The sequence below is a fragment of the Osmerus eperlanus genome, chromosome 3, assembly GCF_963692335.1.
Source record: "Osmerus eperlanus chromosome 3, fOsmEpe2.1, whole genome shotgun sequence".
NCBI lineage: Eukaryota > Metazoa > Chordata > Actinopteri > Osmeriformes > Osmeridae > Osmerus > Osmerus eperlanus.
In genome coordinates, this window is record NC_085020.1 from 1,376,187 (window position 1) to 1,393,416 (window position 17,230).

General features: G+C 48.6%; 1 protein-coding gene across 1 annotated transcript in view; it reads right to left on the reverse strand.

Moving 5' to 3' along the window:
* The window catches only part of LOC134016952 (tensin-1-like), a 20,346-nt gene extending 4,614 nt beyond the window's left edge, over nt 1-15,732 (reverse strand). Inside the window, exon 1 of the mRNA XM_062456197.1 lies at nt 15,156-15,732. Coding sequence (XP_062312181.1) covers nt 15,156-15,236 — 81 coding nt within the window. The 5' untranslated portion in view covers nt 15,237-15,732. The remainder of the gene's footprint in view (nt 1-15,155) is intronic.
* Between the last annotated feature and the right edge of the window lie 1,498 nt (nt 15,733-17,230).

Below are 17,230 nucleotides of genomic sequence, written 5' to 3' on the forward strand. Positions count from 1 at the left end.
GGCCCTAAATGAAACAGAACTTCTCAACGGAGCTCCTGGTCTCAGCTGGAGGTTGCTGGGTGCAGAAGTAACCAGTGTTTATGTTGAAGTAACAGTGTGTTTATTTTCCCGAGGAAAATAAACACACTGTCCGCTATGCCAGAGTAGGACTGTTGTTCCACAGCTAGCATACTGTCTACCTAGCACCTGCCTACTACAGCTACCAAAACACTGAAACCCACAGGAATTGTGCTGAAGTGACTTATTCTGTTCTCAGGATTCAACTGACGGTTCAGATTCTGCCCTTCAAGTCGACACAAGAAGAATTTACTGAGTCAAATTTTTCCTTTTCTTTTTCAATCACAGCCCGGTTACATAATCATGGAGAATCAAGTGTTTGAATTGAAGTATAAAGTGACTCAGAGTGATGAACATTCGTGTTTGGGTCAAGGATCTATGTAGATTTTTGGTGTATTTATCATTCATACACTTCGTAAATATGTGGGATTATGACCAGATTCTCCCTTCGATGCAGGGGTTCCACTTTAATCTGTCTTGATCTAAATCGCTGAGCAGTGTTGCCATGGCTGCGACCTCGGCCTTCTCCGGCCACCTAGTCAGTCTGTTTACACGGTTGCTATAGAAACATAGATCCTTGGGCCCCTGAGATCTCTCGTCAACTTTCTGGTTGTGATTCATGATACGAAGTCTTAGCTGTTCCCGCTCTCCCCGAGCAGAAAGGCTTAAACCGAGTATCAATATCAACAAAACTGTTATCCTGTTCTCCCCACACAGAGCACACCTAAGCAAACATTTTCTCGTGTGAACATGCTTGAATGAAAAGAAAATCAACAACACACACAGACACACACACAGACACACACACACACACAGACACAGACACAGACACACAGACACAGACACAGACACACACACACACACACAGACACACACACAGACACAGACACACACACAGACACAGACACAGACACAGACACACACACACACACAGACACAGACACACACACAGACACAGACACACACACAGACACACACACACACACACAGACACACACACACACACACAGACACAGACACACACACAGACACACACACACACACAGACACAGACACAGACACACACACAGACACACACACACACACAGACACAGACACAGACACAGACACAGACACACACACACACAGACACAGACACACACACAGACACAGACACAGACACACACACACACACACACACAGACACAGACACAGACACAGACACACAGACACACACACAGACACACAGACACAGACACACACACAGACACACACACACACAGACACAGACACACACACAGACACACACAGACACACACACAGACACAGACACACACACAGACACACACACACACACAGACACACAGACACACACACAGACACACACACAGACACGGTAGTGAACTCCACGTTTGAGTCTTTCACGCCTTCAGACAGTGTGACAGGAGGAGGAGGACACACACACACACACACACACACACACGACAGGCAAAATGTCTCAATCTCTGTCTATTCAGAATTACTCTAAAGAGTACCCCAAAAACAGGCTTCTAGTGTTCTCCCCCCTCCCCTCCCCCTCCCCCAACCCTCCTGACAGGAGGGGGAAGAGAGAGGGGGGAGGGGGGGGTTAGGGAAGCACAACACTTTGGGAATAAAGAACCCTACCCCTCTAGAGTATGTCATGTTCCATCACATGCTAATCCAGTTTACTTTCTCTTCTGTCTGTCTGTGTGTGTGTGTGTGTGTGTGTGTGTGTGTGTGTGTGTGTGTGTGGGGGGGGTGGTGACACCGGGGTCATGGTCTGGGGGCAGCTTGGGGTTTAATTCCCATCAGTGCCTGCCACCCCAGCACCTTAGCACCCCCTCTATACCTTAGCACCCCCTCTATGTGATGGACGAACAAGCTTCCCTCAACAGCCCTCTCTCTTTTGGCGCCAAAATAAAAAAGACCCAGATCCATTGTTTACCCCCTAAATGCCACGTAAATAAACGCTGCAAACAATATAGCAGGGTTCCCTTCATGGACTTAATTGTTTCCGTTCATTAGCGAAGCGTCACTCAGAGTCTGTTTATTGTTTGGATGGGGGGGGGGGGGGGGTAGAGGAGGGGTTGTTGATGCAAGGGGCAGAGAGGCAGAGAGGCAGAGAGGGGTGGGGCTGATCGTTGGGGTATACGATCACAAGGCGTGTCTCTCTGGAATGTAGTCCACAGGGTTGCCAACCATGCAAATGTCCTCGCTGGCGCTGCCCTGCCTCCACGCTGCCCTGCCTCCACGCTGCCCTGCCTAGACGCTGCCCTGCCTCCACGCTGCCCTGCCTCCATGCTGCCCTGCCTCCATGCTGCCCTGCCTCCATGCTGCCCTGCCTCCATCTCTCTCTTACGGGCACAAAGGAAAGCAGCTCCAATAGGTTCCCCAGCATGCCTGGGGCCAAAGCCAGTCCACACACACACCCCCCTCGCTGCCAGTACACACACACACCCCCCTCGCTGCCAGTACACACACACACCCCCCTCGCTGCCAGTACACACACACACCCCCCTCGCTGCCAGTACACACACACACCCCCCTCGCTGCCAGTACACACACACACCCCCCTCGCTGCCAGTACACACACACACACCCCTCGCTGAAGCACTAATCTCCTGGGAACAGGAACCCAAACACTCCGCCCCCCACAAGTGCACACACACACACTGCACACAGACACACTGCACACACACACACTGCACACACACACACTGCACACACACACACACTGCACACACACACACTGCACACACACACACACACTGCACACACACACACACACACACTGCACACACACACACACACTGCACACACACACACTGCACACACACACAATATTGGTATGTTTACTAATTGGCTGCTGGGGTCTTGACCATGCAGGAACGTACATTGAGGGGTTCAGATCTTTGTTAGTGGCTGAAAGACCAAACAATCTTCCTTCCATTCATGTGCACTAAACCTTGGCAATCTTCCGTTTCCCATTGCCATTATCATGGTTCCCTGCAAGACTTCACTCTCTCTCATTTAAACAGTAGCTTTCTAACCCCAGTCTAATGAACTAAAACACACACAAAAGAACAAGGTATTGTATTCAGTCCACCGTCAGGGACAGAGACACACAGACACGTTTACCAGCAGCTCCCAGAGGGCAACGGTGTCTCCAGAGAGGGTGAAATGTGATGACCTACAGTACAACACACCTTCACACAGCCTGGCTCAACTTTCAACTCTTCAACTTCACACAACTGAGGACAGTGAGAACAGAAAGTTTTTCTGACACAGTGAAAGCGCCATCGTATATTTCAACCAGACCGATGTCCCAGGCATTACATTCAGAACTGTGTTGTGGTAGATTACTTTTCCAGTAGAAGCACAAATTAACTGTAGCTCGCAACATGCCTTTTTAACTAACCAAAATTATTGGGTTTTTGTGCCAAACTGGAATGCAATTTGCTTCTCAAATGTTGGCTGCTTGTAGAGTGACATCACAAACCTTTTAATAATTGTCTTTACTTTCTACTTAATAACCTTCTTAATAACCTTCTTTATAACCTTCTTAATAACCTTCTTTATAACCTCCACAAACATTATCTACAACCACTTACGTCAACAGACTGAGAACAATTGTACGCTAAAGTTTCAGTCAAGTGAGTGAAAACGCTTGTGTGTTCACTCCAGACCCAGGTGGTGACAGGCAATCACACAGGAGAGACGAGGAACCTGGAAAAACCTCCTCAGATTTTAGATTTGAGTTTCCTCTTTGGATTTTAAACCAAAAAGTGCTTCACTCTCAGCTCCTCAGGTGAGAACAGCAGACTTCAGGACAGCGAATCACCTGCAGGTCATCTCTCTGTGAGGTGTTGGAACTGAGTGGTTTAGTTTATACCTGTTAGATACCCAACGCACAGACACACATCTACAGTGTACTGCAAGACAGTTCTCTATAAAACCAGTTCCACACCCCACACAAAGCGCTTGAAACCCAAGCATCTGTAAAAAGGTTCTGACGTCTGCGTAGTAGATCGTCTGGGTAATAGATCGTCTGGGTAATAGATCGTCACGAAAAAATAAATAAAATGGAGGCACTAACGGCTCACTTGTGGCCTGTGTTGAGGACCAGTGCTGTGCACGGCAGGCTTTTTCCCGGTAACCGTTAAAAAAACACGTTGACTTAATTTGGGGGAAAATAGTGCTGTCAGCTTTCAGTAATGACACGACTGCGGTAGGTATCGGTTAAAAAGCAGTGAGTGTGCATTTTGAGTGCAAATGAGATGTTAGGCATAGTATGGAAAAGTCAAAACAGTATCTAATCCTGCCTTCCTTCCATCGGTCCAGTATGAATGTAGAGTCCCTATCCTGTACAGTACAGGGACAGGGACAGGGGATGGGGTCTGGAGTCCTGGACAGCTCCAGTCAGGGGGAATAAGTGGCAGCTCTCCACAGCAGAGGGGACACCATGTGGGAGAGAGGGACTGCAGAAAGACCACTGCTGCAGATCCCATCTGCTACAACGGGGACTGAGTGTGTGTGATGCCTTTCCTCCTTGTCCAGCCAGACCACCCCCACTCAGATACATCCCCCCCCCTCTCCTCCAACACATCCCCTTTACCCTGTTAGAACCCCCACCCCTCTTCCCCCCTCCCTCCCCCGCCTGTTCACTCTCCCACAAATCTGTGCTCCTTCATCTCCTAAATGCACTTCAGCCAGAGGGGGTTCTCACCTTTGACCTCCCCCCCCGCCCTCCCCCGTAGAACACAGTCCACTCTGTCTCCCCCCCACTCTCTCTTCCTTCACTACATCCTCCCATCTCCCAGTCTGTTCAGCTCTCCCCTCCCCCCTCTCCCCTCCCCCCTCTCCCCTCATAGGTCACGTGACAACAACAGAGCCCCACTCGGAAATGCGATAATGGAGCGTAGGATGTGAGTGTCTGGCCTGGAGGAGATGGAGCTGCTGGAGGAGGGATGGGGGGCTGCTTCACCTCGTCTGTGGGCGGGGGTGTCTGGTGGACGGGGTGGGGTGTGGCCACACCGGATTCATTTGTAGGGAAGCCAGCGAATCTCTGGGTTCAATCAGACAGAAGACAGAAACATAGCTATGTCAGCAAAATGCTGCAGCTTCGACACCCCACCACCCCACCCCAACCCCCACCACCACTCCACCCCAACCCCCACATCTACCAACACCCCAACCACCCCCACCTAGCTGGTAGCCATGGCAGGCTCTGGGGTCTGCCCAGGAATGCCTCTTGGCACTGGGGTCAACGACTTCCAAGAGGGGAGCTGTTGTCCCAGCGTCCTGTCCCTGTCATTCTGGACAAGCTGAAGCTCATCGTCAGCTCTCTCCTCACTACCGCCACGTCAAGAAGCCACGCTTCACTTTTGCACTCAAAATAAGAAATCGCAAGCGAAACAGGTACGGGGTGTAACAGGTGACAGTAACATGTCCACATCCCAGGTGACAGTAACATGTCCACATCCCAGGTGACAGTAACATGTCCACATCCCAGGTGACAGTAACATGTCCACATCCCAGGTGACAGTAACATGTCCACATCCCAGGTGACAGTAACATGTCCACATCCCAGGTGAAGCAGCATCGTCTCCTGCGGTCCTGCGGCGTCCGTGTGGTCTGAATAACGGTCATATTGTGGGATCGAAGTCCCTTCTTCGTGAAATTCTCTGTAGGTTCAGTGGGAGTCAGGCCTGAGGAAAAATCAGACTGTGTTCTCAGGCCCCAGGAGACATCAGACTGTGTTCTCAGGCCCGAGGAGAAATCAGACTGTGTTCTGTGTAAAAACCAAGCAAGTCATCTGCCGTGCAACAGATGACTGAATTATTCATCCCACGCACGGGCATGGGATGAATAAGCTCCCTTCGCAAACAAACGACAAAAACTTGTATTTGAGGCCGCATAGCCGCATCCATAGACAAGATAGTTGGCTCAAAGTCATGTTTACCGTCGATGGCGCATTTCAAACAAAGTCTTGACAAAGAGACTATTGTAGGAGCTCACGTCTGATTGTAATTAGCTGCTATCTGCAAGTCAAAACAATGACAGGGATCAAGATTTCCTGAACGTTTGGATTACCGGCACTCTGGCAAGGAAGCCAAAGAGACAATTTATTATGACTAATATGTTTACTTAGTGGTGGGGTCTCTGAGCAGCAATACCCAGCCCACAAACCCTGTTAACCGACCGCGAGCCAGCCCCTCTCACAAAGACTTTCCAAAAACCCTTCAACTTCCTGAAACAAAACAGAAAAGAATCCATATACTGTAACGTTTAATGTAACATTCCCATGGACATCAATACTTGACTTGCAAATGTTCACATTCTAGACTCTTTTCCAAAACCATGTTTTCTGCTTTGGCTGTCAGGTGATATGGCTCTGATATTTGTGAGACAGATATGGAATGATATTCTGGAGTTTGTATGAGAGCTAGGCGTCGGTGGTCAAACTGCTTCATGTGAAGGTGAGCTGGGCTGAGCTGTGAACTCAGAGGGTTGGGAGCAGGACCACTACTGCAGCTCTGCAGATGAAAGCAGGCATGTGACCTCTGCTTCTCCTCTCCCCTGTTCCCTCCGCCCCCCCCCTCCCTCCCTTACACGGTCACCTGCTTTTCATTTAGGGGGGAAATCCACCTCAGGCATTCCAATCTCTCTCTGCCTCCTACTGCACCTCCCTCTCTCCTCTCCTCCTCCTTCTCTCCTACCCTCTCGTCTCCCCCTCTCTTCTTCCTCTCCTCCCCCTGTCTCTCCTCCTCTCATCATTTCATCTCAGTGAGATCCCAGGGAGGATTACTCAGTCATCCAGAAGTGGAAAAATCCCCCTCTTTTTCCCAGACCAAGAGAACTGAAAAAGTACAGATAGACTACAGAATGAGAGAGAGGGAGCGATACAGAGGGAGAGAGAGATTCTCAAATACTTGAGTTTAGTTTGGATTATAGTCTCCTTTCATTCCACTCTACAAGAAGCAACAGGTGTAGATATTTGCTAACGTTGTAAATCTTAAATAATTTCAGGGTCACTTAACTAACAGGCCTTGAGGTCCCGAGTCAAAAGCATAACTGAATGAAACATATTATTCAACCTTCTTCCTAAGACTTCATCCTGTAGACAGCATGGGGGTTAGGGTTAGGCTAATCTTTCATATGCTGAATCTGCCTCTTAACTGGAGTCGAGGCCTCGACTATACAAATGAATCAGAACTTGTGCATCCATATCCCTACAACAGTTCAAACCAGCAACATTCATGATTCTGTTCACTATGATTCTGTTCAGTGCACAGGGACCAATAGCCCCTTAAACAGACTGTGTTTTTATTTGTGGTTTTAGACATTCAGGAAACATCCAATAGGCTTATGATTTACAACTTTAAGTTTGCAAAGGAAATTCCAAGAAGTGCATGATTCCAAGTCTTAATTGTTCGCATTCCACAAGGATAAAGATGCCCCATAAATGGAGCAACATCATTGCACAACTATGATGGCATGTAATGACAGTGATGCACACTAAATAAAAGTGTTTGGTTTTAAGCAAAACCATTTTGGCAATTTCGTAAATTTTTTGTTTCACTTGATATCTTTAAACATTTGCAAATCCTCCTGGCTTAGCTATTGTTTTGTGGAACCAAAACATTTTGCTCTCTCACGACCTGGATTGACATGAAACGCGAATGTTTCATATGGTGAAATCTTGGTGAAAAACAGCCAATTATTACCCTGAAAAATGCTTCCCAGAAAGTGTTATTTGCCCGCTACTTCATCCATGTCCTACATGGCAGTTTCAGCTCCACTGACCGTGGTTACAAAATCATCTCCTCCAGTCCATTGTGTCACTTGAGGCTCATTATGATATTGCATTAAACAGCACATGGCTCAACTTTAGCAAGGGTCAGTCATAAAAAATGTTTCTCAACCATGAGAAGTTATGACACACACACAGGCCTGGCATGAGGCGCTGGGACCTCAGCGACACAGACTGACACGAGCCCCAGACGTTCCCAGCAGACTTCCTCTCTCCTTCCTCTCTCCTTCCTCTCTCCTTCCTCTCTCCTTCCTCTCTCCGTCCTCTCTCCGTCCTCTCTCCTTCCTCTCTCCTTCCTCTCTCCGTCCTCTCTCCTTCCTCTCTCCTTCCTCTCTCCCTCCTCTCTCCCTCCTCTCTCCGTCCTCTCTCCGTCCTCTCTCCGTCCTCTCTCCTTCCTCTCTCCTTCCTCTCTCCTTCCTCTCTCCTTCCTCTCTCCTTCCTCTCTCCTTCCTCTCTCCTTCCTCTCTCCGTCCTCTCTCCTTCCTCTCTCCTTCCTCTCTCCCTCCTCTCTCCTTCCTCTCTCCTTCCTCTCTCCGTCCTCTCTCCGTCCTCTCTCCGTCCTCTCTCCGTCCTCTCTCCTTCCTCTCTCCTTCCTCTCTCCGTCCTCTCTCCTTCCTCTCTCCTTCCTCTCTCCTTCCTCTCTCCGTCCTCTCCTCAGCTTGACTCCGTCCAGCCTGCTGCCTCTGGACATCCTGACAGCCATTGTTAGGCAACACTGTCTTCCCCCTCCTCGTCAACTCAAGTTCTGCTTGGATGCAGACAACCAGGAAGGAGGAGAGATCATTATGGGATTGATCGGCCCAGCGCCACATCCGGCACAGCAGGCCCATGCAGTGATTGGCAGTCTGGATTCAGCCAGGCTGGGCGCTGTGCCCAGTCAGACCCTCGCTGTTGTCATCAGCGAGCTGTATCCCTGGCTGTCAGGAAACTAGTCCCCCGATTAGTACGGGTGTCAAAGAGCAGCACTATCAATACAAGAGAGGAGGGTATCAAACCAAGGAAAACAAACTCTGAGCAGCCTGTCTCAAAGCTGGCAGCGATGGGAAACAGCCCGCAGAGAGATCTTTGCTCTCCTGCAGCACAGCAACAAACATCCACGACTAAACACAATCTTATAAGGTTACAGATATCGTTCACCAGAAACTAAAACAGAGTGAGAGTAATAGAAACAAAGTATATGCACATTAGACCAACGCTTTCTACAGGTATTACTAGAGCTCAAGTCCAGGCGTACAATGGCATGGAAGGTGTACCAACAATGCTTGCAGGCCAGAATGGAGGAACATGGAGGAGCATGGAGGAACATGGAGGAGCATGGAGGAGCATGGAGGAGCATGGAGGAGCATGGAGGAGCATGGAGGAGCATGGAAGAGCATGCAGGAGCATGGAGGAGCATGGAGGAGCATGGAAGAGCATGGAAGAGCATGCAGGAGCATGGAGGAACATGGAGGAGCATGGAGGAGCATGGAGGAGCATGGAGGAGCATGGAAGAGCATGCAGGAGCATGGAGGAGCATGGAGGAGCATGGAGGAGCATGGAAGAGCATGCAGGAGCATGGAGGAACATGGAGGAGCATGGAGGAGCATGGAGGAGCATGGAGGAGCATGGAAGAGCATGCAGGAGCAAGGAGGAGCATGGAGGAGCATGGAGGAGCATGGAGGAGCATGGAGGAACATGGAGGAGCATGGAGGAGCATGGAGGAGCATGGAGGAACATGGAGGAGCATGGAGGAGCATGGAGGAGCATGGAGGAGCATGGAGGAGCATGGAGGAACATGGAGGAGCATGGAAGAGCATGCAGGAGCAAGGAGGAGCATGGAGGAGCATGGAGGAGCATGGAGGAGCATGGAGGAGCATGGAGGAGCATGGAGGAGCATGGAGGAGCAAGGAGGAGCATGGAGGAGCATGGAGGAACATGGAGGAGCATGGAGGAACATGGAGGAGCAAGGAGGAGCATGGAGGAGCATGGGAGCACACACACACAGCCAGCCAGCACATGAGGAGCTGGGTGATGCTGACATCTGAGGGAGTTAGCAGCAGTCTTCCCCCACCTATTTTCTATTCAGGCTGGAGCTCCAGTATTGGGGCCCACATGGTTCTAGTTGGCTCTTTGAAAGCGTAATCATTACCAGGTTCCCACACCTCTCCAGCTCAGGGTTTAAACGGAGACAGAGGCACACAGCCATCTCACTTCCTGCTCAGCGACCCCTAACCTTTGACCTCCACTTGGATTAGGGCTAATCAGTTTCTGTTTTTTTACTCTCAGTATTTCGGGATGTCAAATTTAGTAAGAGCACGGATCCCTTTTATCCAACTCCTTTATTCATCTCACGTATCACATCCATTTTGTGGATTGAGCCAAGCACCAAAAACCTGCATGTCTCCTTATATAGCAAACTCTACCTGTTTTACACTAGATCAAGCCAGAAGAACTCAAGTCCTCATCTGGCTGTTCTCAATGTAGTCCTAAAATCTAGGGCATACTAGAGGGAGATTAGACCTGCAGAACATTTCACAACACCTCATAAATGGCTGATTTCAGTGAATCTGATTGTACTTTTGAAGGTCTTGGTGTGTGCTGTAGATCTCATCCTAGAGCCATTTTGTATTAAGTATGTAGCAACTAAGGAAACCCAGTATGTTAAACGGAGTATGATCTCTGCAAGAATTAGGTTATTTAGGTTATAGAGTACTTCACAGGTCCTTTACAACACAACTGGTTACAACCCTAACACAACCTAACCCTAACCCAAACACGACCTAACCCTTTACAAAGCCGGCCAAAAGTGTAAGTCATCTCTTGGTGAGTAACGTGGATGCAGCCGAGCATGTTCCTGCTTGAGACCCCAGCACTGAGGACCAGATGGTCTCTGTCTGTAGATGCCTGTTGTGTGTTTGTGTTCAGTATGTCTGAAGACAAACACACACAGCCCCAGAGATCACATGTACGAGGAGTTTCATCTTAATGTTATTTCAACCACACGGACAACACAATGTATACACACAGAGAGAGTAAAAAATGAACGAGCATCCTTGCCAAACCGCTAATCAAATCAATATTGACTCTCAAAGAACGTCCGATATATTGTAGAAGACAGATGCTTTCCCTGATTGGTCCAAACTTTCCCTTCCCACAACCCCCCACCAGCACCCCCATACATCACACACACCACCTGATGAGAACAGGCAGCCATGATCTCAGCTAACAAGACTCAGCAAGCCAGCACAGGATCAGCCTTTACTGGATCTGCAATGGATCTCATGGATATGATCATGACGATGCTGAGAGAGACCGAGGTTTGAAAGAGAGAAAAATAAAGAGAGACAGAGATTAGATTTGGTAATACGACAGAGTATCAGAAAGACTGGTGATGGTTGAGACCGGACGTGGTGAAACCTGCAGAGACCCTGGCGTCTTCAGGGTCTCCAGTGTCTGCAGGGTCTGGTGAGGGAGCAGAGAGGGGAACACCGTGCTCCAGCACGCTCACCAGAGCTAACCTGCCCAGAGTGAAGGCAGGATCCCCTCAGAGCGTGAGGCGAAGAGGGGGTTTCTATGTTATATAGGCACTGGCTTGGGGAAACACATTCAGAGTGTGTAGAGTCCATGATGGCGCTTGGGTCGGACTGCACTGGGTTTCAGGATGATGAAATGGAGAAGACATGCTGGAAAACCACTGCATGGTAAATCCATTATGGCTCCAAAACATTGGGGCAACGCAATGCCAGATGTTGCAATTACAGAAAATGTTGCCATATTTCACAAGGGGCCCCACATGTGGAACTTTTTTCATTCAAATCGGAGGTAATCCTAGGAACTAGTGAAGGTAGAAACAGTAATGAAGTTAAAAAGTAGAAAACTAATTCTACCTTTAAAACCTTTTTTCGATGCTGCAGTAATGAGAGGTTGCAGTAGTGAGAATATATGTTTTCAACCTTTCGAAAGTTGAAAAAAGTTTTGAACAAGTTTGTATCATTGATGAGTACTTGATGAGGACTCTACTAAACTCTACTGTACTTTATTGTACTCTGCTCTGCTTTACTGTACAGCTACTGTACTCTGTTTTAGGCTTCTCTGTTATCCGCTCCTCCTCTCTCCTATTTAAAAAAAAGTACAAAAACTTGTGTTTAGAAAAAATTATCATTTTTATGGTGTCGTGTTGTGTGTGAAAACAAAATTTCAGAAAAAAAGTTTTAAATGTTTGAAAAAAGAAGGTTAAAAAAAAAACTTGAAACTTTCTGGTGTCGTTCTGGTGTAAACCATAGCACTCACAGACCGGCCGACACAGCCACCTCATTCTTAAGACTCCTCAAAACACATCTACTTTGTACTGTCTAAAACCTCCAGCCTTTCCTATCTTTCCCAGTGTACATGTTTCATATATGTTTCATCAGTCCCCTGATTTCAGATTCTTATGTTTGATCTCCACAGTTCTTAACTCACCTATCTAGACACATTTTACAAAATACGTTTTTAAAAGGCATCCCCCTAATAAAACCTATTATTATTATTATTATTTAGACCAAAAGACACAGTAAATCCCTGAGACTAGCTGTCAGGCGAGCAGGTTAGACATCTGAAGATTGATTCATGACAGGTTAATGGACATTGATCAACCCATTAAGCTCCTTGACCTCTCGGAGGGTTAGCCAAGGGTCAATATTTGCTGTGGCTCATGGTCGTGCTGGTTTTCTGTCAAGTGTATTTGGAACAACAACTCTGGCAGCTAGCTCTAAACCCACCCACTTCATTTAAAATCCCTCTAAAGCTCTTGCGTATCGGTAAAAGTAGCCTTCAACGCACTGGTACAAATCCTTTGACTTCTTGTGCACAACAATGTCCTTTTGAGTATTCTCTGTTTTTAAATCCATTTCCTTAAGAAATATTTTTTGTAGACTAAAACGTTCCTGAATGATGATGAGCTGAGGTTTTTGGGGGAATGTTATTATGCCTTTGTAGGACATTTGCTTCTCTGTGATTGACCTTTTCAGTGAAACCTTGTGAATCTAGCACTAAATTCCTTTTTGGATCTCATCTATTATTCAGAATGTCTTTAGGAAGGCAGCAGCAGTTTGCCGGTATTAGATGTTGTTCCCTTCTGAGGTCTTCTTTCACGCCCTCTGAAGTCATCGTCCACCCCACAACTCACCCAAAGCAATGTCTCCTCATTTCCTGCATACTGTCTGTCATTTCCTGTCTTTCCTCAAGCCGTTTGTCTGTCTGTAAACTGGAAAACCTCCATGTGTCCAGGACACTCCAGAAGTTAGGAAAACAGTATTTTCTGAGCTTGGCAAGCAGATTGAGACCGTCTGGTCCAATGAGAAGCTCTTTCCCTGTAACAGTTTCTGCAGCTGTAGGCATATCACTCTATTGTGCCTAGACTCCTACAAGAAGACTCCTACAAGTTGCCTGACTCCCCTAACCTTAACCCTAACCACTTGTAAAACCAGTAAGAACTCATGGATGCATCTTTAAAACACATTTCAAAGACATCATGTGTATGGTCCGTGCTTTGAAATGACACAGTTGCTAAACGAATATCAGCATCAAAACCAGAATGCCTGTTTTGCCTTGCATACATCCACAAAATCCTATCTGAAGTGGCTAGAAAGTGTCTTGACCAGTTATATGTACACGTAAACATGAACATTACGTAAGCCTGACCAGCATGCAGGTAGTACAGTGAAGTCCTTTTACCCAAAGAAAACAAAGCTGAAACAAGTTTGATTGAATCCAGCCCCTGCAGTAATCCACACTGTGATCCAGCTCTCTGATGTAGTCCATCAGTTAGCCCAGCTTAGTTAGGTGGCTTGGGGATCTTTTTACAACCCCCCGATCCCAAAAGAAAGAATGCTAATTAACTGATCAAGAGGTCAGCAAGATTATCCAGACCTATAGTCTCTTCAGACATCCAGCTTTGTAACAGAGGCCAGTCATGAACCATAAAGGATGCATTTCAAAAGACTATTAAAGATACAATAGGATTTCTTTCTGTAAAATAAGATATGTTTTGTCTCCTATAAACATGTTGAGTAAGCTAATGAAGCCCTCTGAGAGTTGTTTAGCAACACAGACAGCCCTGTGTAAGTGGACTTTCCAGCCAATTATGTTCCAGATATACTGTTCCAGCCAATTGGCAAGGTGGGCCTTCCTCCTTGGCATCTTATATGAAATCACTGACAATCAAACTTTCAGACAATAATGGGGGTGTTTCTCCTGTTCTGTTCCTCTGCTCTCAACCTATCCCACAGCAAATCTGACTTTGCTGAAAGCAAGAGGGAGGTCAGCTTGGCGTGTCTATAAGGATACTTTGGTCCAGTTCCATGAGGTCAGTCCAGATGAAAGAAGAGGAGGCAGGAAGAAAGAGTTTACAGACAGTTTTGAGACGCAGTCATAACGAGAAGCACACCCCTGGACCACATACACACACCCCTCTCAGCACATGGAGACACACGTTTCACAACACACGCTGAGACCCCGACCCTCCACACACACACACACACACACACCTCAGAGAGCAAAACACATGGCAGATTAAATTATACAAGAGAGAGCAAAAATAGCTTTGTGTTTGGGCCAGCTGGAGTGAAAGCTGGGGAGAGACAGGAGAGAGGAGAGAAAGAGAGAGAGGGGGGGAGAGAGGAGTGAGAGAGAGAGAGAGAGAGAGAGAGAGAGAGAGAGAGAGAGGAGAGAAAGAGAGAGAGAGGGGGGAGAGAGAGAGAGAGAGAGAGAGAGAGAGAGAGAGAGAGAGAGAGAAGAGAGAGAGAGAGAGAGAGAGAGAGAGAGAGAGAGAGAGAGAGAGAGAGAGAGAGAGAGAGAGAGAGAGAGAGAGAGAGAGAGAGAGAGAGAGAAAGAGAGAGAGAGACGAGAATAGAGAGCACCAGCCTATTTACTTCTACCCTGTGTCCAAACAGAGCAGCCCATCTTTTAGGGCTAGGATGGAGGTAATGCAGGGAGGTCAACCCAGACGGAGAGCAAGAATCTCAAAATCTTCTGGACAACAGTGCCGCTCACAGAATCAACATTTTCAGTAACCCCTAACAACCCAAGCACACAGAGATCATGCTTAATCCCACACCTACAATACTGTAGCTCTCCCAATGGGACACCCTACCACCCACCTAACCCCAGACAACACGGGCATACTCCACTTGACGGTGTGGACCACCTTGCAGGACAACCCTTCACACTCAAACAGATGCACACTTTCAGAAAACAAGATCGCACACACACACACTGACACACACACACACTGACACACACACATAGACAAACATGCGTGGCTCACCCAGAGCATGCAGGAGAGGCAGACCCAGGTACGCGCTCGCCCGGTCAGGGCGGCAGGTAGGCTGAGGGACACGGAGGGCATCTTGATCTCCTGCAGGGTCTGCAGCTGCTTTAGCTCCTGCGAGCAGGAACACACTCCCTGACTAGCCCACACCGGAGAGAGCTCCTCAACAGCAAATCCATGACCAGCCTGGGAAGAGCCAGGAGACAAACTGCAGCAGGCTCTCCTCCTTCTTTTTCTCTTTCTCCGTCTCTCTCTCTCCCTTTCTGTCTCTTCCTCTCTCTCTCCCTCTCTGTTTCTGTCTCTCTCTCTATCGCTCACTTGGTGTGCTGCTCTTTCACTCACTTGATCCCCTCTGCTTTTTCTCACTGCCTCTCGATCTATCTCTCCTGTCACTCTCCCTGGTCTATCACTCTACCTCGATTCACTTTTCTCTCCTTTTATGTCTCTTTCATGTATCCTGCCTCTATCACTGTTGCTCTCTTGTTCTCTCCTTCTCTCTCTCTCTCTGTGTCACTTGCTTTCCCCAACGTCTCTCTGGTGGAGCCTGCCTGTCTCTCTTTTCCCACTCCGTCTCTCTTTCCCTCCAGTGAAGAACTTTCACAAAGCTTTTTGGGGTCAGGCAGCCCCTCTCCACAGGAGCGTAGGGGGAGGTGTCTAGAGAAGTGGGGACTTCCCTCATTCCCCATCTCTCCCCCTCCTCCTCTCCTGGCCCCTCCTGCCCCCTCCCCATCTACCCCCTCTCTCTCATTCTCTCTCCTCATTCTTACTTTCATTCATTCATTGACCCCCCTGATTTCTGTTATCCCTCCTCTCCTCTCCGCCTTCCCACCCCCCCAACCCCCCCATCACTCTCACTGACCTCCCCCAACCCTCCCTCCCAGCACCCTTGCTCATTCAAGTCTATGCTAACTTTGCTTTAATTTTTCATTAGCTCTCTCCCTTTCTCCTTCACTCCCTCCCTCCCTCTCTCTCTCTCTCCCTCTCCCTCTCTCATCCTCTTCCACTCTCCTGCACGGTGTCTAAAGCATGGCCCATCAAGTGTCTCCCTCCTCTCCTCCCTCTCTTCCCTCTTCAAACTCTTTACTCAATCATCTGTGAATCTCCTCTGTGCTATACTCTCTCACTCCTGCTTGCTTCCTCCCCAGACATAAACCAACTCCGGAAAACGCATTACTCCTTTTCCAGGCCAGAACAGTGCCATCAAAGAGGCCCCACCAGCAGAAAGCTCCTGCCTCTTAGAGAGACCCCAGCAGGGCTGGGAAGCAAAGCTGCTTCATTAAGTTCTCACCGGCCATCAATGTTAGCAATGGTAGCCCCTCCCAGCTCAAGCCCCTCTTCACTGCACGTCTTTCAATGAGGCGTGAGGACGTGCACACACGCACGCACACGCACGCACACACACGCACACGCACACACGCACACGCACACACACACACACACACACACTTGTCTTTCTTGACAAACACGTATATATTAAACTTGCAATGCACAGAGACCCATGAGCATCTCTGACTGTTCACAATACCCCCCCCTTCCACACACACACACTCCCCATGTGATCCACATCTAACACACACACACAAACACAGTGAACACACACACACACAGTGAAAGGGGACTAGTCCCTCAGTATTTTCTCTGCGCCCTCTAACCCTTCAGAGATGAACCAGCCTGCAGAGGATGGTGTTGAAGGGAGGAATACAGCCACTGATGATCCCTCTCCTCCCCTCCTCACCCCCTGTCACCACACCTCCCCTCCTCACCTGTCACCACACCTCCCCTCCTCACCTGTCACCACACCTCCCCTCCTCACCTCTCACCACACCTCCCCTCCTCACCCCCTCTCACCACACCTCCCCTCCTCACCCCCTCTCACCACACCTCCCCTCCTCACCTCTCACCACACCTCCCCTCCTCACCCCCTCTCACCACACCTCCCCTCCTCACCTCTCACCACACCTCCCCTCCTCACCCCCTCTCACCACACCTCCCCTCCTCACCTCTCACCACACCTCCCCTCCTCACCCCCTCTCACCACACCACACCTCCCCTCCTCACCCCCTCTCACCACA